The following is a 23,133-nucleotide window of genomic DNA, read 5'->3' as shown; positions in this document are numbered from 1 at the left end:
ATGTGCTATGTGCGATGGACTATTTTACTAAGTGGCCTGAGGCATACGCACTGCCAGACCAAGAGGCGGAGACAGTGGCGGATGCGCTACTGGAGGGCATGTTCTGTCGGTTTGGGACTGCAGATATCCTCCACAGTGACCAAGGTAGAAATTTTGAGTCCAAAGTTTTTGCTGCTCTTTGTAAACGCCTGGACAGGGGGGGCCAGAATCGGTGCTACAGGGGCACTGGCCCCCGTTGGCCAGTGCCCCCCCCGCCCCAGAACCGCCACTGCTAGCAACAAAGAATGTACAAGTGCTGCCGTTGCTACTTCTTTGCCGAAAACGGATAAACAGGAACCACCCCAGTATTGCTCTTATTGTGAAAATATTTCCCGGACAATGCGTTTTAATAGTTAGCCTGACTCTCTTCGTACCGTTATCTGCCCTCCACTCAGTGCACCGACAACCGAAGGTTGTGTGAGCGAAACAAGCGACGTCCAGGATGAAACGCAAGAGAAAACAGCGCAACATCCACTCGGATGAACTGAACTTCACTTATAGCGTCTGGAACATGTTTTTCATACCGAAGTGGTGGATCTTGATCGCTTGTTTGGCAGGTAAGTGGAAAGAAAGCGGATAGAAGTTCACACAGTAGTTCTCGTTGTACGACCTGTTCACTGCTTGATAGGTGGATGCAGTCATTCGTTTTAAAGACGAAATTACTTTGCCCAAATGCAAGGTTCCTATTCGACTCTAATAATCAGATTCCAAGTTGTCTATGTGAGCACAACATTTTTTTTTTATTTCTTTTTTTTTTCTTGGTTCGCTGAGCTCGGTGATTTGTGAGTCAAGTGTCGCAACTTGAAAGAAGTTTTCTTTATGGCCAGCCACTTTTGTAGTTGACTGTTAAAACTAAATCATGATTGATCAATCCGAGTTAGAGGGTGGGTGGATTAAAAGACTTGACTGACTACAGCCAAGTGTATAAAACTATATTCACTGGGAACAAAATTTCTCCAGGGAATAGTCGTCGACGGAGGCCGTCACTTATAATAGTCGTCGTGCATGGGCGTGTGCGTGTGCGCGCGCGCGTTTGTGTGTGTGGGGGGGGGGGGGGGTCGTTGAAAAGTTGTCATCGACATGGCGTCGTGCCCCCATATGCTGTCGGCGACTGGGTGCAGCAGTCACGTGCCGAAAAATGATCATTGACGAGAGTTGGGCATTGGTCGGTCGTGATGCCCAGGACGTGCCCCTGGAAAATTTACATCCTGTATTATCCCGAAATTCCCGATGGCCACCCTAACCCTGATGGGCAGTAAAAATAAAGTCATCTGAAATATAAAAAAGTTGAAAGGCTTTGTCATGTCTATGCGCCCGTGTCTTCACAGACACATATGGGTGAAATATTTTATGTTTCGAGTCAAAAGTGCACTATTTATGCCGCACCCCAGCAACATTCTTTGCCCCTCTTTTAATATCCCAATAGGAACCCGCCACCGTCTCCCACCCACCTCCTCCTTTAGTTTATATGTTCTCTCCGGGAGGGATTTTGTACTAAAAAAGTAATAAAGCGTGGGGTTGCTGAAGTGGGCGCTTGATCCAAGGAGAATCAGTCCTTTGTCTTTGTTGCTGTGCTTTCTGGAAGTAAAGAGAAAGCTCTTCCAGTATGATATCTATTTTAGTTTTGTTTGGTTCTAAAACGTGTTTGATTCTAAAATGCCGCGAGTGTAGTTTAATAAAGGCTGGCTGGAAACACACCTGTTATAATGTTGTATTCTCATCTTTCACAGTACTGTATACGACGTTGTATCTTTGGGGTAAAGTCTTGTAACTGGGATGCTACCCTCCAAGAATTTTTGTACACTTGACTTTTACTGTCTGGGATCCTTGGACAAAGTACACACTGTTGCCTTGGAGTCCAGTACCTCTCTGAAACAATACCATCCATCAACCTCTGATTTGTTTGACTGTGGAAACGGTTTCTCCCCAAGGGAATGAAAATTAAAATAATCAAAGGTTCCTATCATCAAAAAATTATTAATGTAACAATATATGCTTGATAATAATAAATAAAACTGACATTTTGAAAGTAACATGTTTCTCGGCCATGCAAGTGTAAATGTGTAAAAAAAAATAAATCTTGATTTATATATATAGTTATAGTACCGTGATGGCACACGTTGTCAAATTTGACCTCTTTTGACATTTGAATACTAACAATAAAAATACCCCAAAATGTCATTCTTTCATTCTGAATTTTTCTCCCAAAAGTGACCCAAAAAGGCACCAGATGAACATATTCTTTTGTACAGTTGCTTCAAAGTTTGTGTACACTGAGACTGTCTAATTTTGTATGCATGTACAGTATGTACGTATGTATGTATGTATGTGTCTGGTCCATCAATTTGACATTCAGAAATAAAACACAAGGATGAGACAGGAGACTCAATTCTGGTACCAGGGGGGAACGAGGAGAAGCGTTAGGTTTCAGTTCTCTGCACGTCACCCAAGGATCTCCCCGCTCGCCCTCTCATTTATTGGGAATCTAATACATGGGTGTGTCCAACTTAAAGGGTGAGGGCTGTTGAAGACACACTGAACTTGTTTGACTATGTGTGTGTATGTGAGTGAAAATTACATACATGTGTGCAATCATTACAAAAACACCAAGTTGCAGCTGATGTTGATAGTTCCGTCCACGTCCGACCTTGCTCTTATTTTGTCTTAATACTTATCTCAACCACTTTCTCAGAAAGGTGGCTGCGTCCCTCAACTGCCACACAGTGCACTAAGCATTCTTATATTATAAATGTGAGCATATCTTCATTAAAAGCATTATATTTTTATTAAAAGCATAAGCGTTCTTCATTGCAAGCATAATCAATTTATCATTAATAATATGCAAATGTATGCTAACTAAAAACAATCAACCTAACAGTATGTGTGTATTAATGAATTATTTTATTCGCTTCAAGAGGAAGTTTATACAGTACTGAGGTCCATCGGTGGTCCACCACATTTGCATAGTTTTCATGAAACAAGCATAAACATGGTCTTTTAATGGTCTTGGGGATATCTTGAAATAGTAAAAGCATCCAAGTCATGTATACATATACATACCCAGCATTATGTATATTTTCATGGGACAGTGTTCGAGGGCTTGTGGACTTGGAAACATTCCTGACAATGCACCCTTGCACCCATTTAAACATCCACCTGTTGGTCTTTGGGGTGGTGATCTCAAAACCGTGAAAGAGTAAAACGGCATAAGAATGATCATACATACTGACAACGTTGCAGCGGTTGAGAAATCAGTACAATTTATAATGATAGTCATCAGTGTGGTATGCTCCAGCATGTGTTAAGTTAAAATGAGGTGAGTGTAAGTCAGTGTTAGACAGAAGAGGGAGGGATAACCATGCTGAGCGCAACGGTGTGCGCACCCTAAAACACCTGACTTTGTGTTTTTACAGATGTTAGTGGGTGTGAATGTGTGGGGGGCATGTTTCTTTCACATGATTCTCCTTGGGGTGAATGTTGCTCCTGAACTGTTGGGTTCAAGCTCCTGGTCATCATGTGACGCCAGTGACTACAGCTTCACAGGCTCAAAAACAACAACAGGACCGTTCAAGTTACAACTCAGCCTTGGTTTTTTTCACATCACACTGTGCGTTTGCTAGAAATGTTTTGTCTCGTATTTCTCTAGTTTTCAGACTCAGCATCTCGTTATCTGTAGTTGTCTATGGAAAGCCAAAGGGTACTTTGATTCCAAATTCTTGATATCAAGCTTAAGCCCCTTGTAGTAGTGGACTCATTGTCCTCACTTGTGCAACCACTTTGGCCTACCAGAAGAACTACTACATGTTACCAGTGAGGCGAAATTATCACTGGTTGACAAATGTGTGGTACTACACTATGAGTTACAGTAATCGAATTTGACTGTTTTACATCTAGCAGTAGCTCTTGACTAGTAGAATGGGTAGGCCACAAACACCAAGTGGCACATGTTGCTTCACTAGTAATTTGCAGTTTTTCTACTAGTGTGCAGCAATGTTGAAAAAAAAACACTATTACAAGTAGTCATTTTACTAGTGCGCTGAATTGTCCTACTGGTGTGGCCCAAGAGTGTACAAAGTATTCGTACATGGACCTAAATGCTCATGCTTTATGGAAAACATTTGAACATTTATTCTGTGTCAACGATATTCAGCTGAAGGTACTGCTTTGGGCCCTATTTTCATGCCCAGTGCAAGTCTAGCACAAAGTGCAGTCGAAGTGTGCGCATGGGTCACGTTTTCATTCTTTTGGTATTTGGCTTGACTAGCGCAGATAGAAGGGGGTGTTTGCATCACTGTATGCCATTGTGGGAGGGGAGGCAGGCGACTCCCGGCCAATCAAAGTGGCTCCTCTCATTAATGTATTTAAATTCAGCAAAGCGAGGTAAGCACTTGCAGAGAAAGATGCTTTTAGAGTTAAAGGAACGACAAGATCCCCCCTTGTGGATGATGTAGTCAGCTGTGCATGTGACGTGGGCAAATGGAACTGCCTTGCACCCCCGCACCGTGCGTCCGTGTGTGACCCCCACACCCAATTGTTGTGCTATTGAAATATTTTTAAAATAATAATGATTATAATTCATTCAAAGAATTGATTTCTACACTGATTCAAAGGGGTTGTCACATGCTGTTGGTGATAGTTTTGAAATATGACATCTACAACACATGTCCGAGGAATCTGTCTGCACCTGCCTAAATTTTAGTCTACCAAAAATCATTGGATTTTTTTCTAACCAAATCGGCAGGTGCACTGGGGGAGTGTAATAATAGAAAAAGGTCTGCCAGAACACAGAGTGACGCAGAGCGCAATCCAGCAAATTCACAAACATGCTAAACTAGACTTGCCCCGGCAAGAAAATGGAGATGCGCTCATTTTTGCTCCGGGCCCAAATGATCAAGTGCATCAGGGGCGCGACAACTCCATGCACTGGAATGCCAAGTTAGGTGCATCGTACTCCCTAACGTGTTAGCTTGGACCTGTTTTTACGCGGAACCCACTGGCACCTGTCCCCAAAAATAGTGCCTTTGTCTTCACTAGAAGGACATCTTTGGTACACAAGTCGGACAACTACATGTTGCTACTGACACTAGTTGGGAAGTGTGTGCTAAGTTATAGCTATTCTCTCATAGCACTAGTGGCAGGCACCGTTTTTTTCCTGACAAGTAACAGGTAGTTTAGGTAGTTATCCTTCTCGTATGCCAAAAATATCTTACTAGTGTGCAGAAAGTAGTGGAAATGTTTTTTTGTTTTTTTTTATTTTACAATTGGCCCCCTAGTAAGCAATAAAATATACTGAGCTGCACTAGTACCACCACTAAGCTCAACTAGCTGCAAGATACCCACTATTAGTTTTGCTTCACTAGTAACATGTAGGTGTCCTATGACTGTGGATAAATGTTATTCAGCAGTGGAAGGCAGTAATCACTAGTATGACAGAGCTACTCTACAGATGTGCCCTCATCATTCACTAATGTGCTGAATTGTCTAACAAGTTAGTAGAAACAGTATACTAGTACATAGTACTAGTTCACTAGTACACAAAAATAGATTATCGAATCAGCGCTTCAACATCTTTCCATATGTCTCATCTCTGTACACTTACGATTCTTTCTTGGACCTGTTTAGCCTGGCCGGACCTTGTTGTGTATAGAAAAGCCGACCTTGCTGTTGTCCTCCCACAGGTTTCCTCCCTGAGCGATGCTGCGGAATTCACGTGTTAGTACGAGATGAGAAGAAGTATGCTGTGTTGTTCCAGTCGGTGGTGTTGCCGTGCCAGTTCAACAGCGTGTCCACCCAAACGCCGATAGTGCAGTGGGTCTACAAGTCGTACTGCCGGGACCGCACACGGGATTCCTTCAGCTTTTCCGACAGCCTGAGCGGAGCCAGACTGCTGGGAGGGGGAGGTCACGAGAACGTGAAGAAAGAGAGCTACCTCGACTGCTCGGATAGCAGCCGCACGGTGCGAACTGTGGCCTCTGTCTCTGGATCATCTGTCACGCTCTCAGAGTACTACAAGAACAGAGACGTTTCCATCATCAACAGTGAGTACGGCACATGCATGCACGCACACTTACACACACACACACGCACACACACACACACGCACACACATTTTATTGAATCACACTCATTAGGTGATAACATGGAGGTAGACCACCCTTGTTCTCAATGGCTTGATTTAAAAACTTGCTGCTTAACTACTGTGCTGCACTAGTAACACTACTAGGCCCAACTTGTAGGCATGTGTGAAGAACTGTAGCCTCCTGTACCCTCCTACTAGCACCAAATTCCCACTAGTACTTTTGCCTCACTGGTAACATACAGTATTGTTGTCCTACTATTTTGACAAAGTGGTCCTACTAGTGCGCAGAAATTTCATCATGATGTAGAATGCAGTAATGGAAAGAATATAAATAATGTGTAGGAGTGTACTTGTGCTCCTGAGTCATTTGTCTGGAATTATCATGCTATAGAGGATATGGATGATCCAGTGCACTAGTAGATTCTCAAACAGCTTTTCATAAAGCCATTTATATGTAGCCTCTATTGCAGGGGTGGCCAACCCGCAGCTCGCGAGCCGCATGCGGCTCTTCGGCTGGTTCAATGCGGCTCCTGGCTTTCACACGACAGTTGTCCGCCTATCATCAATCCCGTTACTTAATTGACATAGAGGGCAACCAATCAGATGACTGAAACATCGCTCATGCGCAGACTACGGCGCTAAGTGCTCACCTAGTCAGCGAATGATCTCTGTTTTTAAGGCAGGGTTGCCCAATACGTCGATCGCAATCGACCAAGAGCCAGCAGACTGGTCCCAAGTCGACCGCGAGTGGTGGGAGGAGGAAATGGGGGGGGGGGGGGGGGGGAGATTTGTGTGTTTGTGTCTTTAGGTTTCATTTATGTTCTGGCACTCTGGCTGTTGCTCGTCGTGTTGTGCATGCATATGTGCGCGAGTGCATGGTCATGCGTGTGTGTTTGTGTGTGTGTGTGGCTCTTTGCAGTAACACTGTAAAAAAACTGGTTCTTAGTCTCTGACTGGTTGGCCACCCCTGCTCTAGTGGATCTATTGGGTGCTTTTTTTTTCCTCATGTGGTTCCTCTGTGTCTCGCCATGTCTTTTTTAAATATCAGGGTCTTCTGTGTGTGCGCGTGCGCGTGGGTGTGCTTGTACGTGCTTGTGCGGGCAAGCTTGTGGGGATATATATGATTGTATGATAACACAGGTACAGGTAGAACGACTGTGTCTCACTTGTAACTTTTCCAGTACTGTATGACATTTCTGTACACCTGTAGGACAACTTCAGCACACTAGCAACTAGCAGAACAACTGCATGTTACTAGTGATGCAAAATTGTGCACTAGTTGAGCACTGAGTGCGGCTAATACTTCAAGTGAAATGTTACTATTTAACATCTAGAGCACACTTTTCAACTAGTGCACAGTTTTGCTTCACTACAATATGTACAATAATTGTCCTATTCTATGCCAAAGTTATCCTACTAGTATACAGAAATGTCATACAGTAGTGTAAAAAAAAGAAAAAGTAAAGCACAGTCATTCCACTAGTGCGTGAATTACCCTACTATAGAGTTGAGGAGCAACCTGGTACAAGGACCTGTAGTTTCTGCTGTGAAAAGTGTTACAGCAAAGAAATGGCTTTGACGCTTCGATTAGACGTATAAAGTTATTTGTGTTGAAGGAGAGATTGCCCACGGTAAGTGGTGCATATCAGGGCCGCTCCGCCTGCTTCCTTGGCAAACAGGAAAAGGAAATCAAGAATACAACCCGTTTCCTGGCTGTTGTTTTTATGTCTGATCTTCTACAATAGTGGCAGCAGCCTTGCATTGTCCTGCGTGGATAGTTCTCCAGCCAAAATACACTCGGCATGAGGCGGACTTATGAAAAGCTATTTATTTGATATCCTAGATATCCAGCGTCACGTCCATGCACTAGTACACGACTAGAATCTCTGACTGACACGTTTACCTCTGTTGTATGACATTTCTGTAGTTCTGTCTGCAGGAATAGTGGTTACGATTGCATGACTGCCTGTGACTTATGTTATGTCCAGTGTTATATTGCTTTGTTATTTATGTTAACTGTTCTTTTTTACAGCTGCAGCTGTTGTGAAAGCCCGATATAAATAAAGATGTATTGTATTGTACTAGATTGACTATGTTTTGCAAGTACCGTATTTTTCCACTATCTTGTAATCTCTACACTATTAGGACAGCTTTTGGTTGGCATCCTAGCAGGATAGCGGTGCTACCAATACTACTACTAGTGAAGAGATAGCTGTTAACTAGTGTAATTTTTATGTCACTCGTAGCACTAGTAGTATGAAGTCCAAAAGTATCTTCTTTAGCCTGACTACTTCGACAATTCAAGGCACTCGAAGATTGAGGGCACCTTAGTGAAACAAATGTGCCTTCGTTGTAACATTTTATCTCTAGTAGGACAAGTTTGGCGTACAAGTCGGTCAGTTACAGTACATTCTACTTGTGAGGCAAAATTACTCATAGTACTCGCATTTTGGTCCTGCCAGCCTAGCAGTGTTACTTGTTTAGCACAGTAGTTTACTAGTAATGTTGGATTGCATACCATTGGGCAAAACGTGGGATTATCCATCCATCCATCCATTTTCCGAACCGCTTGATCCTCACTAGGGTCGCGGGGGGTGCTGGAGCCTATCCCAGCCGTCTTCGGGCAGTAGGCGGGGTTAGTCCTGGCAAAATACATTTTGAGCAATAAACAATTGTTCTATGAGAGGACAAAGAGAGTATAACTACATGCACTGTAAACTGAATCAATAAATGCGCAAGCAGCTTTCCATATGTACTGAACCTTAATTTTTTTTTTGTATGATGCTTGACTATTTTTCATTACTTTAAGCTTGAAAAAAGTAGCAATTGTTTCATGATGAATGCATTAATTTCCACTTATTTGTACCTTTCAGAGGCAGACTTGCGAATCGCAGAGGTCCAGTGGGGGGACAGCGGCGTGTATACATGCAAAGTGGTAATAGCTGATGATGTGGTGGGACAGAATGAAGCGTCTGTGGAGCTGCTGGTTTTGGGTAAGGTGCTGATACTTTCTGAGAAGCAGCTTCAGTCCACCTAGAAATCCAGCTGTCACAATTGAATGTTTGTTTATTGCGTCCAATGGCCCCTTGTTGTACAACTGTCTTAAAGCATCTCTTCAGTAGAAATCCCATCACACACTAATTAACCCCCTGTTTAAGTAGCACAATTCACAAGCCTGCTCCAGCCTTGGAAGAAACAAAGACTGCAGCCCAAATTGACAGTGTTGCATAATGTGGCATTCATAAGTGGTCCTATTCATCACCAAGAGAACAATAGCACCTCATTAATAAGCTGCTTTATAAGATGCGGAGGTAATTCTCTGGAACTCGTAGCCTGTTGTCATAGTAACTAACTCAATTTGTTTTATTCAACCTTTGATTTTACTTGTTGTGCAATCCTTTATATGAATCAGTCCGGTAAATAACACGGAATTCAAAAAATCATTTTCTTGGATTTTAATTGGCCAAAAGTGGTTATGATCGACAAAATATACAAAATAAGGTCAGCAGCAGAGCATTGATGTATGAAAGGCATACAGTACATATAAAATAGTGTTGTAAACAACATTGTCAAATTTGAATGAAAAAAAATCACCAAATAGATAAAATGAGGCTTCAAAAAGCATTAAAAATCAATTCTCCAATTCTCGAATGCTGTGGCAATGCCTGCTGAATGTGCCCTGTTCTACTGTCAAGGAGGGGTGACTCATTCTGCACTCCAAAGTGTGTCTGGCACCACCACTTATGCCGCGGCCTTCCAAAACAATCATAATAACTGAAATTGTGAAAAACAGTTTTACGCTATGCGTGCTCTTTTGGTAGACTGGTGCCTGTACGCTCCGCGTAAAAACGGGCTTAACTTCATTTTTGTGTCCGCGCTAGTCTTTGTGTGATTGTGAACGCCGATGGTTGTTCGTCTATGTGTGCCCTGCGATTGGCTGGCAACCAGTTCAGGGTGTACTCCGCCTACTGCCCGAAGATGGCTGGGATAGGCTCCAGCACGCCCCGCGATCCTTGTGGGGATCCACAGCCTTGAAAATGGATGGATGGATTAGTTGAGGTGCGCAAGTGGTGGCCCTCGTGGTACAGTATTTCATTCATATGACACCAGGATGGGACAATCTCACTGAATCATTGTAGAAATAAATTAGTTGAACAAATTAAAATCATTAGGATCTTAAAAATATTTGAATACCCCTTCAATATTGGGAATGGGAGGGCGGGGTGAGGTCAGACATGTACGATCAGGCGATGCAAGACTTCAACTGCTCACATCACAAGCATCATTTGCAAGTGGAGATCTTGCGGTTTATGTGCCAATGTCATGCACAAACCTTAGTGAGTCTAATTTTTGTTTCCGCAATATAAGCACAGAGTTCTCGGGCGTGGCAATGTACCACCCTGATTTTGATGCCAATTAGGGATGCAGCCAGGATTGGCTGGAAAAACACTGTGATCCATCCCACAACAGCTCACAAAGGTGCAAATTCCCCGTTAGATCCACTTCTACCGGTGCATAGTCTAACCAAATACCAAAAGAAAGACAATTCCACCCATGCGCACAGTTAGACTGCACTTGGCGCTCGATTTGCGCCCGGAATCAAAACAGGGCCCTATATCTCCACAACTGAGTTCTACACAGTTCTCAGTCTTTGTGTGTTTTCAGCAATTATCTTTAAATGTTTATCATGTGTTTGGAAACAAATCTCTGAATTCACTATGCAGGGTCTTTAATATGATGTATTTTGTACATGTGTGTAGTGTGTGTCAGTTTGCAGCCCCTGTGAGTACTGTAGCTCTATTGTGTGTTACTTGTTGCACTTTGCAGTGACAGGGTGCTCAATTTATGTGCAATTCCAAGTGTTACTATAGCAACAGTTGAGAGGCTTGGTCCTCTCATTCATTCTGAGTCACCACCTTTTGTCTGTCTGGCACTTGAGGACTTATGTGTATGCACACAAACACATCAGCAACTTACTGGTATTTAGTTGAAACCTTGATTTGAATAACGCCGCATGTTGAGTTGGGCTTTGCCGATCTTTACAGGATAGAATCACACCACAGATTAATACACATGACAAGATTTTTCTGACAAGGCCTCAATCAGGAAATCTGCCGGCTGTGGCACTTCTGTTTCCATACCAAATGTTGGGGCATCTGAGGATGGCTTAGAGGCGTTTGTTTTATGAGCAAATGGCTTCATTTACCAATAATATGGAGATTGAGATAATACAATCGATTGAGATTGACATCATGTCACCGAGCTAATGTTAATCACTATAAACCTGTATGTATTCATGGAAATCCAATTAGTCAAAATATGTCCAAATGTAATGTCAAACAACTGCTACCGCGTTTTAGAAATGTTTTGTTTTGGTCAACAAATCCATAAACACCTAAGGGATGAAGAGACAGAACGAAAAGACAATGCAGCGGACCCCCGCTGTTTGCGGGGAAAAAGGACCAAGCGAGTCCGCAAACAGCAAACATCTGCATATAATTGATGCCCATTATAATTGCATTGAAATTGTATTATTATTATTTTCTGTCAATGTAAGATATCCAGGGCCTTTAAAATCAATAGTGCGGGCTCATGTTACTTATACGATTTTATTATTTATTTATTTATGTCATTGGAACAGCGCACATTAATCAACACAAGAATAAACAGTGTAAATGCGCCGGACATGCTAAATTTGGGACCATCATAATGTCATTTGAAATACACTTGAAGTTATTATTGTTATTTATTCATATTAATCCAGCATGAAATTGGCAGTTCTCCTTTTACAGTTCATCCCTCAATCTGCACTAGCACGTGTTCTTGTACAAATACCACCTGCTTCCATTCTGTAAGCAGCATATTTGAAATGATCTTAAGATGAGTCATCTGCCATCTGTTGGTATTGGAATTCCACACAAGCAGATAGATTTTTGAAAAGCAAATAACTTCAGTCCAGATGCAGTAGATGTTCAAACCAACATTCTTAGTGGTTCTTGCTTTTTGTTTGTTTCCAAAGCCAGCAAAGACCACTTTAGCATCCCCGAAATATGCTGACTGAGGTATGGCCACTGTCAGCTGAGGCCGAGCAAAGCATCACTATTACGCTTACAGCATTCCTGATGTTGTCACTCCAACTTTGTACCTTTGTCGTTTTTCCCTCTGCTTCAGCAATCTGCTCAAAAGCACCAACAGGACACACTAGCATGATGACATTTCATAATTGGCAAGCCCTACATGGAATGAAGACAACACAGGATGTCAGATTTGTACCTCAAAACAAATATACGTCCTATATATCTAGATGTTATGTATACCTGTATATTTATGTATACACGACTCACCAAAGTTTGAAGGGGGTCAAATTGAGTTCACCTGTGAATATTATAGCACATTTTGGGGTCATTCTGAAATTTAACCCCACCAGGCAAATATCCCTTACTTTTTGCAAGCATTGTAATTGACGCACGTCAGAATTTTGAAGTAACTCATAGGAACAGATTCGAGATTCATTCGTGTACTGGTAAATTGTGCGCTCCAGCCAAGACTGACAAGTTTTGCAATGTTTGCACATAGCCTGCTTGTATGCTGACTGCCACCTATGATATCGGCAACTGCATGTCATATCATCCACTGCAGCATCACTAAAATATTTTTTTAACGCAAATCAAGCAATCACTCTGCTTTGATTGCATTACGATTTCCTCCATTTTAAAACGAGAGTGGAATGGTGCATGCTGATCCTCTTTCATTGCCTGTCTGATACACTCACATTCTTTATCTGTGTCTGCACACTCCATCTGCATTATTTACACCCATAAATTCTGATGTGATCCAATGCATTGGCTGCCTTTTCATCTTTATTAATGGTCATTTTTATGTTAAGAGACAAACTCAAGAACACAGTAAATTTTGGTGCTGAGCTGAACACAAGTAGGAGTTGTCTTCATGTTTAGAAATAGAATATAAAAGACATACTCAGTGCCACTGTCGTCACTTAAGTGACAAGTAAAATTTTATTCAAATATCGTAGCACCGTTCACAGAGAGGATTTACTAGGAGGGTACATGTGAGCCATGTAATCCAGGATTACCTCTCACACACACTACTCTCATACACACAAGTGACACTTTTTTTTACATGCTTATACGGTACATGTATGCAGTAGTGAAAACGCTCATATGTTCACAAGTGAAACATTTTTCATAAACTAGTGAAATGCGCTCTCTCTCTCTTTCTCACTCTTTCTTGCTCTCTCTCACTCTCTGTTGTGTGTGCGTGTGTGTGTGTGTGTATGAGCATGTTTGACTAGTCACAAGTGAAAAGCTCACTTACACACACTCGCACACACACACACGCACGCACACACACACACGCACAACAGAAACTTTTTTCGCTCTCATACTTTAGTGATGCGATCTCACACACACTACTGAAATCCTTGCAGACATGAAACTGAAATGTGTGTATCAGTCCTGTGAGAGTATTTCACAGGTGTGTGACAGCATTTCATGAGTTAGTGTGAGCACAAAAAATAATCAGTTGTAATATGAGAGTATTTCAGTACTGAGTGTCATCTTGAGTGACGTCCCTGATTGCCACTCATAACTCACAAAGTGCGCCACATAACGTATAGAATACAGTCATTTGCTTTTACATACCATAACACTGCATTTTACAGTCAATACAAAAAACGAAATCAAGTAAAACAAATCAAAATAAATTAACACAAATCTGGCAAATAATAACAACAAATCAAAAAAATGGAAGATATCTTTCCGAAAGATTGACTGCTTTTATATTGGTTCCCACGGGCTTGTACGGGTGTTTCTAAGAAAATGGCGGGTGATTGTGTTCAAGTGCTTATATTTCTCATTGTCTAAATGCATGCTGCTGCTGCTGTTGCTGCTGCTGCTGCTGCACCAATAACTTCCTTGGCTGCAGTGTTCTTGGTGACATCCACCCCATTCCCTTTCCTCTCCTCTTCACCTGTGCTCTGTCTCTCACCAGGTTTCTCAGGTGTGCCTGAAGATCTGCTTCCTGACTTTGAATTGAAGATTATGCCAGGTAGGGGCATTATGACCCCCCCCCCCCCCCCCCCCCCGCCACCCTCACCTGCTTTCTTTCACTCTTACTAACACTAACTGTGCGCTAACTGGATATCTGTGCTTGCATTTACTGCGCAAACAACTGTTTCGTAGATTGTTGTGTCACTGATTGCTTGCGCTGACGACCAGCTTGTGATGACAGGTCATATTCAAATTAGAGCTGTCACTAGTAATTAATTTTAGAATTGATTATTCTAATGATTATTCCATTAAATAATGTGACTTAATTTTTTTATCATCAACCTCTGAAACGGATTCAGTTACTGGTTGATTCATTCTTTTCCAAAGTAAAAAGAAATGTTTGCAAATGTGTAGTTTTAATTAAACACAAAACATAATCGGTTTGCTTTCATGAAAGACTACAAAAAAAATCTGAATAATTACTATGGAGCGGCTGAAACCAGAGCATTTGGCTAGTTAATCGTGACACCTGTAATTCAATCCGGTGACCTACACTGCACTTATAATGGTGGCTATGAGTTTCTTGTCGTGTTTTTATTCAGTGCGTTTACATATATCCAAAACCTTCTGAGGCAGATATGTTGTATGAATGATCCTGCCTCACGTTGGTCGCACTTTTCAATAAGGAAATGAAAACTGTTTGAACCTGAATAATTATTGTAATTCATAGTAATGCTTTATTTTTTGTGGCTTTTTTTTTGTTTTGGTGTAATTATTATTATTTGATGCATTTGTTCAAATTGGCAAAGCTTCTCCAGAGGTTCGCCAACAATTTTAATGTTTTTTTATTTAACTTTTTTTTGCAATATATTATAGTTGATTCATTGATTTTCATTTTCATTTTCCATGTTAAATTGGTGACTGAAAATCATGAATCTCATTTTTAGGAGTAAGACCTTTCATTTTTGATGAGCACTTGGGCCTACTGTCCTTTTTTAATTTGCATTGTGAAGGTGACACTTGTAGAGAGAATATTTATTTTGTAAGGCGATCTTGGTGTAAAATGTTTGAGCTGCACTTGTTAAAACAATTGTTGCATTTAGTCATAGTGAAGATCTTTTTCGGGGCTGATTAATGCTCACAATTGAATCTATCCTTGGATTTTGTTACCGAGCTCCCAGATGAGCTGTGCTGGAAAACACGTATTATGGTCTTTCAAGGTGTATTTATATTTGCAACTTGGCTCTTATTGTTCGAAACGCCCCAGTACAACCATTACAATCTACAGGGAGTGACTTTTGTTTATGTGACATTACGCTCCCCTACCATATTTAATCATCACATAGTGTGCTGTTTATGGCCACAGATGTGGCTGACAAAATGGCATGGAGTTTTTGGGTCACGCAGAATGGTTCCAGGAAGCTTATCTTTGGGGTGGATGTGTGTGGTAAGGATTTTTAATGAGATCCCATTGCAAGCAGATTTGTCGAAACAGCAGCGGGAACCATTCCTTTCCTTCCTGTAGCTAAATCAGGTTTCCTCTCTGTTGTATGCGTGTGTTTAAAGAGATATTTTTGTCCTTCATTTCACATACTTTGTATGTCCTTATCAGCCTCCTCCTTCCCTTTCTGTCTCCACGCCAGAGACATTAGGTCAACATAGAGATTATCTGCTTGTTAAATGAAGGTTTAATCAACAGTACTCAGTACTCCCAAGCATTTTTGTATTACAATTATACTACTCTAATCTCTTCTTTTGTAAAATCTGTTGTCAACTGTTTTGTTTCGCAGATGAACATAATGGGCCCTTTTTTCGTGCTCAGCTTCTATCTAGCGCAAAGCGCAGTCCAACTGTGCACATGGGTGGAGATTTATTACTTTTGACATGAGCGCCTTTGTGGGATGCATAGCTGAGTCCTGGCCAGTGGTTAAACTAGACTTATCCCGGCATGAAAATTAAGATGTACCCATTTTTACACTGAGTGCAGTCTACTTTCTGTGACAAAATTATCAGGTGTGTTAGTGACAAGGCTATGCTGTGCGATGGATGGGCCAAAGCGGTGCTCCATGGCCCCAAACATGGAAGACTAGACTTGCGGCGGTACCAAAATGAAGATGCACCCGTTTTTAGACTGACCGCATGGCCGTGTGCTTATGAAAATAGGGCGCAATGTGTCAACTCTCCTTTGTCTCCGGGGAAGGGGATCTACAGGATTTTGGAAAATTTACTTTTTAATCACTTGTAGACAAATATTATTTGCATGATTTTCTGCTCACACACTGAATGCAATGATTTGATTTTTTTGTTTGTTTGTTTGGTTGTTTTTTTTTTTTTTGCAGTGATCATTTTAAAATGCTGCAATGTATTCAATTGGATTAGCTTTTGATGGCCAACCATAGAATATTCATAATCTAGCATTTTATATTCTCATGCGGAAGCCACAGACAAGTGTGTAATGATAAAACTGACTCAAGGGGTGGCAGCAAATGTGTGCAACGATTGTGGAAATATTAAAAAAACAAACAAACAAACAATGAATTCATCATTGAAAACTTTAACCAGTTTTGACCTTTTAACCGTTTTTAAAAGCAATAAAAAATACTCGTGTCTCATTCTTTCACCATGAAATTTGACTCAAAATACACCCAAAAATAAAATTTAAAATATTGTTCTATCATTGAGGTGCTCCAAAGTTACTGTCTACTGAGGCTGTTCTGTGTCAGACATTTTCTAAAATGGACTACACTGTGGATTTACCAATGTGTGTTAAATCAAGGGAAATGGTGGTCATTTTAACAATCTTGAAACTGTGAAACGTGTTTCATGATTGAGACAGCGGTTCCAGTGTTGAAAAGGGAGCTTAGAACAGTCCCAAAAACTGTCTGTCGGTTCCATTCAAAACATGGACCTATTGGTCTATGAAGGGCAATGTAAACAAAACAACAAATGCAATAGTAAGGGTTCATGAAACTAAAATGCCTCAATCAAATGCGTGTGTGTCTACTCTGTCCTTATTTCTTTGTTGATTCTGTGCTTTTGCAGAATGGGTGTTTGTGGCAGCCGTGGCACTGGGCAGCGTGTTGTTCCTACTGTTGGTTGGAGTGTGCTGGTGTCAGTGTTGTCCTCACTCTTGTTGCTGCTATGTGAGCTGCTGCTGCTGCCCAGACACATGCTGCTGCCCCAAGCATTGTGAGTCGAGTACAAGCACACTCACACAAATAGAGCACAACAATATGGAAAGCCATTTGAACATTGGTTTCATATCTCTGGTATCCAACTTAAGGACCATACAATGACTAGGATAGGCTACTAGAACAACTACGTTTTGTTGGTCAAAATGTTTTTCACTATCAGTGCCTCTTCTGTCTGGCCTAGTAGTATGCAATTAAACCTTGTAGCACGACTTGGCCCAACTAATCGGCATGTGTCATACACTAGTAGACCCTACTCGTAGTTTTGCCTCATTAATTACTCCACTACGACTATTTTTATTACAAATTCGAAGTTGTGTGGAAAAATGCCAATACAGGAGCCTAATGCAACACTGGAAATTAAAAAAAAGTTACCAGTTAAACAGAGTTGTTCTATGAGTGTGTCCTTAGTCATACTTGTAGTGGGATGAATTGTCTTAACAGTTAGTGATCACAAAAAGCATACTTGTAAGTGGATCTTAAGATGGAAATTGAGGAAATTAATTAAATGTAAGTGTTTAGAAATGGTTATTCTACAAGTGGGCCCGAGTCATTTTATGACTACAACCTGAATTGTCGTACTAGTGAGGACAAAGAGTCTACAAGTTCATGGACCTTAAGCTGGATATCGAGGATATTGCTTCAATGCCCAAAAGGCTTTTCACGGAGTGCCGCAATCGCAACTACTGACGTTCATTGTTGGTCTTCCAGTGTACGAAGCAGGTAAGGGTATCAAGACGGGCACCTCCACTCTTCAGACACCTGCCTACCCGCAATACTTTGTTTCTGGTGTCCCAGCAATGGTGCCCATTGCGCCGCCTTCCCTGGTAGAAAATCTGCCATCTGTCACTCCTTCAGATGGTAGTCTACTCACAGCGGGTAAGTCAAAGGCATTTGCACACTTCTCACAACTGATTGTAGGACTGTTGAAATGACACTACGCTGTGCACAAAAATGTCTGGATGTTGTAGTTTCAGAATGACTCTAAAATGCGCCACTGCCATGACAGGTGAACTTAATTTGGCCTTGAACATGTTCATTCAAACGTTTAGAGATCCATTTCAGTTCACCTGTGAAGGTTTTAGTGCATTTCAGGTTCAACTTGAAATCCCAACCCAAAGCCCAATATCCCTAACTTCTGTGTAGAAAAGCAAAAGCATCATTCATACAGTCAGTGCTTCATATCGAGGAAAAACAGTGACAAGCTGATGAGGTGCAGTGTTTATGTCCAGTTCCCATGCATGCAGTAGGAGCTCCCTACCGCTTGCCCTCAGCTCAGGACCAGGACTCTCTCAGGGTTCTACAGTATGTAGAGAACCAACTGGCTCACTTCAACCCTGCCAGGTCCGCCAGTCACCAGTGTAAGCTTCAGAAACATGTCCTGCGGCTTCTCCTCTCCATGTGCAATCAAGAGATGTGTGTACATACGCATGTATTCCTTGAACGCCGCATCCTGGAATACTCATCGTACCGTTATTGATTACGTTTGTCTTTGCATGTTTCTCTGGATTGAACAATTCTGATCTCTCAGTAATTCTGATATCCAAACTTGCATGTCTGCTTGGCTGGCAGAATGTTTTTAAGCATCTCTCATCAAACATTATTAAGATCTCATATTTTTCTCTCTGTTTTCATCTATCAAATCGAATGAAATTCTAACATTTGCTTTTGTAGTCATGCTAATTTATCCCTCCAATTCTTTGTACCAATCCAGCCTGCGGCATGTCCGAGCTGAGTTCCCTCCATGAGGGAGAAAACGGTTTTCGCCAAACATTCCGGAAGGTCCAGAAGAAAGCACTTCCTCCCATCGCGGATCACGATCCTCAACCTGAACCTAGAAGATACCAGGACAACCGCAGCCCAGAGCCACGGCGGTTCTGTGACAACACCCCCTCTTCGCCCCAACGTTATCGCGAGGTCCTTGAGTCCGAGCCTCGTCGATGTGCAGAGGACTCCCTCCTGCCACGGCGCTACAGCGATGACCCTCCTTCCGCCTCTCAGTCACGCAGGCACGTACGTGATGCTCGCCAACAAAACCACAGTGAGGAGAACCATCACAACAGGTATGGTACACCTGTAATTCTCATTATTGATATGTAATTCGACAATAACCTTCAACTGCGAGTGGCAAAATACGGCTTTTGAAGGACTGCTCACAAATACTCTCTGCTTGTTATGAAGTGAGTTAAGTTTAGTTCACTGCTGCCATTTCGCATTCAAAGGGCAAATTTTTGCACTAAAGTTAAAAGCATAAAAAAAATTGGTGTCTTGAAAAACTTCCTCCAAAATCCAGGTCACTCATATCTCAAGGTACCACTGTTGTTCCTTGTGCTCTGACGGGGCCAAAGCAATATTTTTATTTTAGACATGACTTTAGCCTGAGCACAAAATCAGACAACACGTGGGTATTTCAGCAAATAAATGGATGGGTTCCCCAAAGAAATACCTGCAATACCCCCCCCCCCTTTCTTTTTCGTACAGGTGGAACCCTCGATCGGAACATCTGGAAAGAAAGAACTACCAAACTGCAGGCCGGACCGGCTCGCTGGATGAGCTGGAAGAGTTTGCTGCCACTTACAAGCCAAGAGAATGCAGACAAGCAGAAAGAAGGGTGGACGATGAGCCGGAGCTTCGTGAGTTCAGTCGATATCCTTTGTACCGTCACGGTCGACCGCAGCACCACCGCGATGAGCTCGGAGACTGCGTTGACCACGATGACCGTCCCAGAAGAAAAAAGAAAAATGGACAAGACATAAGTCCACTTCCGTCCCCTAAAAAGAGGCAGGGCACCTGGGGCAATGAGCGTCCTATCTCGCCTCCCCTTGTGAGTCCACCATCAACTTTTTCTCAAGAGAAAGACTATGACAGCGCATTCCTGAACGGCCTGTTGGAGCGTAAAGCTAAGTTACGAGGAGTCAACCATGAGAAGAGCGGCGCCCGGGGAGAGGACGATTCAGACACACCCTCGAAGGGAAGCTCGAAGAAGAGCAGCGGGGAGACCGGCCGGCACTGGAGCAGGTCACCTAGCAACCGGCCTGAAGTCGATTCACTGGCGCCTTACTCGGATACAGAGCGAAACAGGAATGAAAGGCCCTCTCCACGGCCACTCCCAGCATGCACTCGCTCTCCAAAACCTCCAGCCCCTTCCCCACTTAGTCGGCGAGGGGAGACCAGAGACAAGGCTCGAAAAGTGGTGAGTTGTATTTGAATGGGTTGGAATGGTGTTGCCTTCTGGCGGATCGGTAGAGAAGACACTCAAAATTTCCACATTCCAGACCCACCCACGGTATAGACAGAGCATACACGTTGTTTAAATCGTGTTCCTCCTCCCAGACACTTTAAACATTTCAAATTTATTAAAACACGCTTTTTGAAGTATTCCCAATGTCTTACTCACACTCTTTTGTCAAGAAATGGGAAACTGTCCTTTCCCATCATTTTGAGGAAAGGAAAAGAAGACACGCTCGCTTACACAGTGCTCAAAATCTGAAGCAAAGTGTACTTGGCATCGAGCTGTTTATTTGTCAATGGCTGTTGATGTTTACTGCAAAACTGACACAAAAGAGAATTGAGCATTTTATATTTAAACGTCTAAATCTTCAACCAAACCATCTAATGTTGTCGAATTGAAGTCGACTAGTTTAATGCTAACCCATAATGTGAAATGCCATAGAAAGGCTAATGGATATTAGCATTTTTATCACAGTGAACCTTCAAACAACTGCTACTTCAGCGCACACAGCTGCAACACATATACAACAGCATACAACAATACTCACAGAAATATAGTCTTTTTGTCTCTGGGAGCAAATCCTTTTACTGGAGATTAGTTGGGGACCTTCTCTGCCTCTTCTTCTTCTTGCTGCATGTCATGGATGGATGTTTCTTCGTTCGTCTATCTATGCTAATGATGTATAGTGATAGGTAGAGCAATGAAATGCTCGTTGATGACATGAGGTAGCTAGATTAATGTTAGATTAACCTGTATAACTACTTGTGACTTTTTTTTTTTTTTTGGTGAAATGCCAGGAGATTTTTCCTAATATAAAATATGTGCCTGTACATTGAACTTTTTACCTTTACAGGTCAGGTTCGCATGCTACCCGAATGAAAACTAGGTAGAATTTTCTGCTCTGCATCCAATCCCCCCACCCTCGCTAACATCTATCTCATCCTTGCAATACTGGGCAAAACTCTTCAACATCAAAAGTCCTTCTCAAAATAGTATATTTACCAGAGTTGGCTCAAGCTTTGGAGTGGGTTTGAATGGTAATGGCAGAAGTTGAAGTGTAGTTTGTCCCAGGTTCTGCTTCACAACTTACCACCCTGTGTGTTCTAACCTGGGAATGTCCCTATTCATCCAGATATTTTCATGTAAACTCACTTGGACTTGTTTTCATCCTCAGCAGGGGACTCTTCTTAGCCGGGATTCCCTTATCGTTTGAATGGCTGAAAGAGCCTCAGCTCTTGGAAGGGCCGGACACTACAACCATGTGATTCAATGGGAGCTACAGTACGTACGTGTGAGCTGAGAAAAGACTCACTGTAACTGGTACCCTTGAATGGAGACATGGATGACACACATATAAACTAAACTGCTGATGTCATCGGGGCTTCGTTTGTGTTACCAGTCGCCTTACGTACGCCTCAGCTGGACTAATGTGGGCTTGGTGTGTGACCTGGAAAGGACCAACACCCCACTGACCTTCCTTCTTTTAAAGGGGGATGGGAACCAGTGAAAGCTTTATGCCTACGGCACAATGACCACATTCATTTCTGTTTGAAGTGATGACAATAAGAAATATTAATACATTTTTTTAAAAAAATTAAATAGTAGGCTACACAACACAAAAATAACAAATAACCCAAATAGCAATGAACTTGAAGTTATTAACGACCAAGTTTGTAATTTCCTGTAGCTGTCCCACAATAGTGGAAAAGCACTTTTTAAAATTTTACTCTGGTCTGACTAAATGAAGCTCCCCCTCACATCAACACTATTAACGTGAATCTAAACAGGGTTTTGACTAATACTGCTGACTGTTCTTATGACCCAAATTTTATTTGCCATGGACAGTGTACGATAATTCATTTGTTTAAGTCCAAATTAATGAAACGGTAACATGTACATGTGTGAACTTTCTGTAAGTGCAGCTTCATTCCTCATTAAATGCTGTGAAAATGGGATACTTGAGTTTTTCCTTTGTTTTGTAAAACAGTAACAGTAGAGTATTTTAAGAATACATTATGTAGCATACCAATTTGTACTCCATATTTATGAGTACAGAAGATAAGACAAATTATAATTTGATAGCATTACTATAACTGATGCTATCAGTTGGTGGTACAATAGACAATATGTGGTCATATGAATGAGAGTTATTATTATTATACATATATACAGTAGTTTTTTTACTAATTCAGGTTAACCTAATTTTACTTCTACAGTTAATCATCTTGTTAATTGGAAAACCATCTGAGCATCTATTCACCATTTTAAGCTCCATGAATGGTTTTTGCCCTCAGTAGTAAAACGATTCAGCATAATTCAGTGTCTTGTAAATTTTTTTTTCCACCACAACCTTCTACGACTGTGACATTTATGCACACTGCTAGAAGAATATCGAATAAATGCTCAAACAGCTTTGTGAAAAACTTTATTGATAGCCGTTTGAATATTCATTCACTATCCTGGATATCTAGCTTAAGTTTCATGTACCTGTCCACTCTTTATCCTCACGAGAAAGACAATGAAGTACACTCGTAGAAAGACTGTCTTACAAGTTACGTTTTTCCACTACTGAGTGGCATATCT

At 41.8% G+C, this 23,133-nt stretch overlaps 1 protein-coding gene across 7 annotated transcripts; it reads left to right on the top strand.

Moving 5' to 3' along the window:
* The first annotated feature begins 444 nt into the window (after positions 1–444).
* On the top strand, positions 445–22,499 carry LOC147207460 (uncharacterized). Of its 7 annotated transcripts, XM_086107624.1 has the most exons (11): positions 445–596; positions 5,718–6,077; positions 8,992–9,111; positions 14,129–14,185; positions 17,170–17,316; positions 18,030–18,197; positions 18,551–18,679; positions 19,033–19,381; positions 19,800–20,511; positions 21,404–21,436; positions 21,725–22,499. In XM_086107624.1, exons 1-10 carry the CDS (start codon positions 482–484, stop codon positions 21,434–21,436), a joined length of 2,190 nt encoding a protein of 729 aa, XP_085963750.1. In that variant the 5' UTR covers positions 445–481; the 3' UTR covers positions 21,725–22,499. The 7 variants fall into 7 exon arrangements, with proteins under 7 accessions (XP_085963750.1, XP_085963749.1, XP_085963748.1 ...); XM_086107623.1 differs by lacking the exon at positions 21,404–21,436 and having other exon boundaries at positions 21,728–22,499; XM_086107622.1 differs by lacking the exon at positions 21,404–21,436.
* The last annotated feature ends 634 nt before the right edge of the window (positions 22,500–23,133 follow it).

Source organism: Hippocampus guttulatus, chromosome 3, assembly GCF_054856545.1.
Source record: "Hippocampus guttulatus isolate MCC_2025c chromosome 3, RoL_Hgut_1.0, whole genome shotgun sequence".
Taxonomy (NCBI): domain Eukaryota; kingdom Metazoa; phylum Chordata; class Actinopteri; order Syngnathiformes; family Syngnathidae; genus Hippocampus; species Hippocampus guttulatus.
This window is presented reverse-complemented; position numbering and strand designations above follow the sequence as displayed.

What these genes read in the sequence shown, in the direction of transcription:
- LOC147207460 (XM_086107622.1), top strand. Translation starts at nt 482, where the DNA reads ATGAAACGCAAGAGAAAACAGCGCAACATCCACTCGGATGAACTGAAC. An exon ending in AGACGTTTCCATCATCAACA is followed by an intron (nt 6,078 to 8,991) that starts GTGAGTACGGCA and finishes TGTACCTTTCAG; the next exon opens with AGGCAGACTTGCGAATCGCA. An exon ending in ATGCTGCTGCCCCAAGCATT is followed by an intron (nt 17,317 to 18,029) that starts GTGAGTCGAGTA and finishes TTGGTCTTCCAG; the next exon opens with TGTACGAAGCAGGTAAGGGT.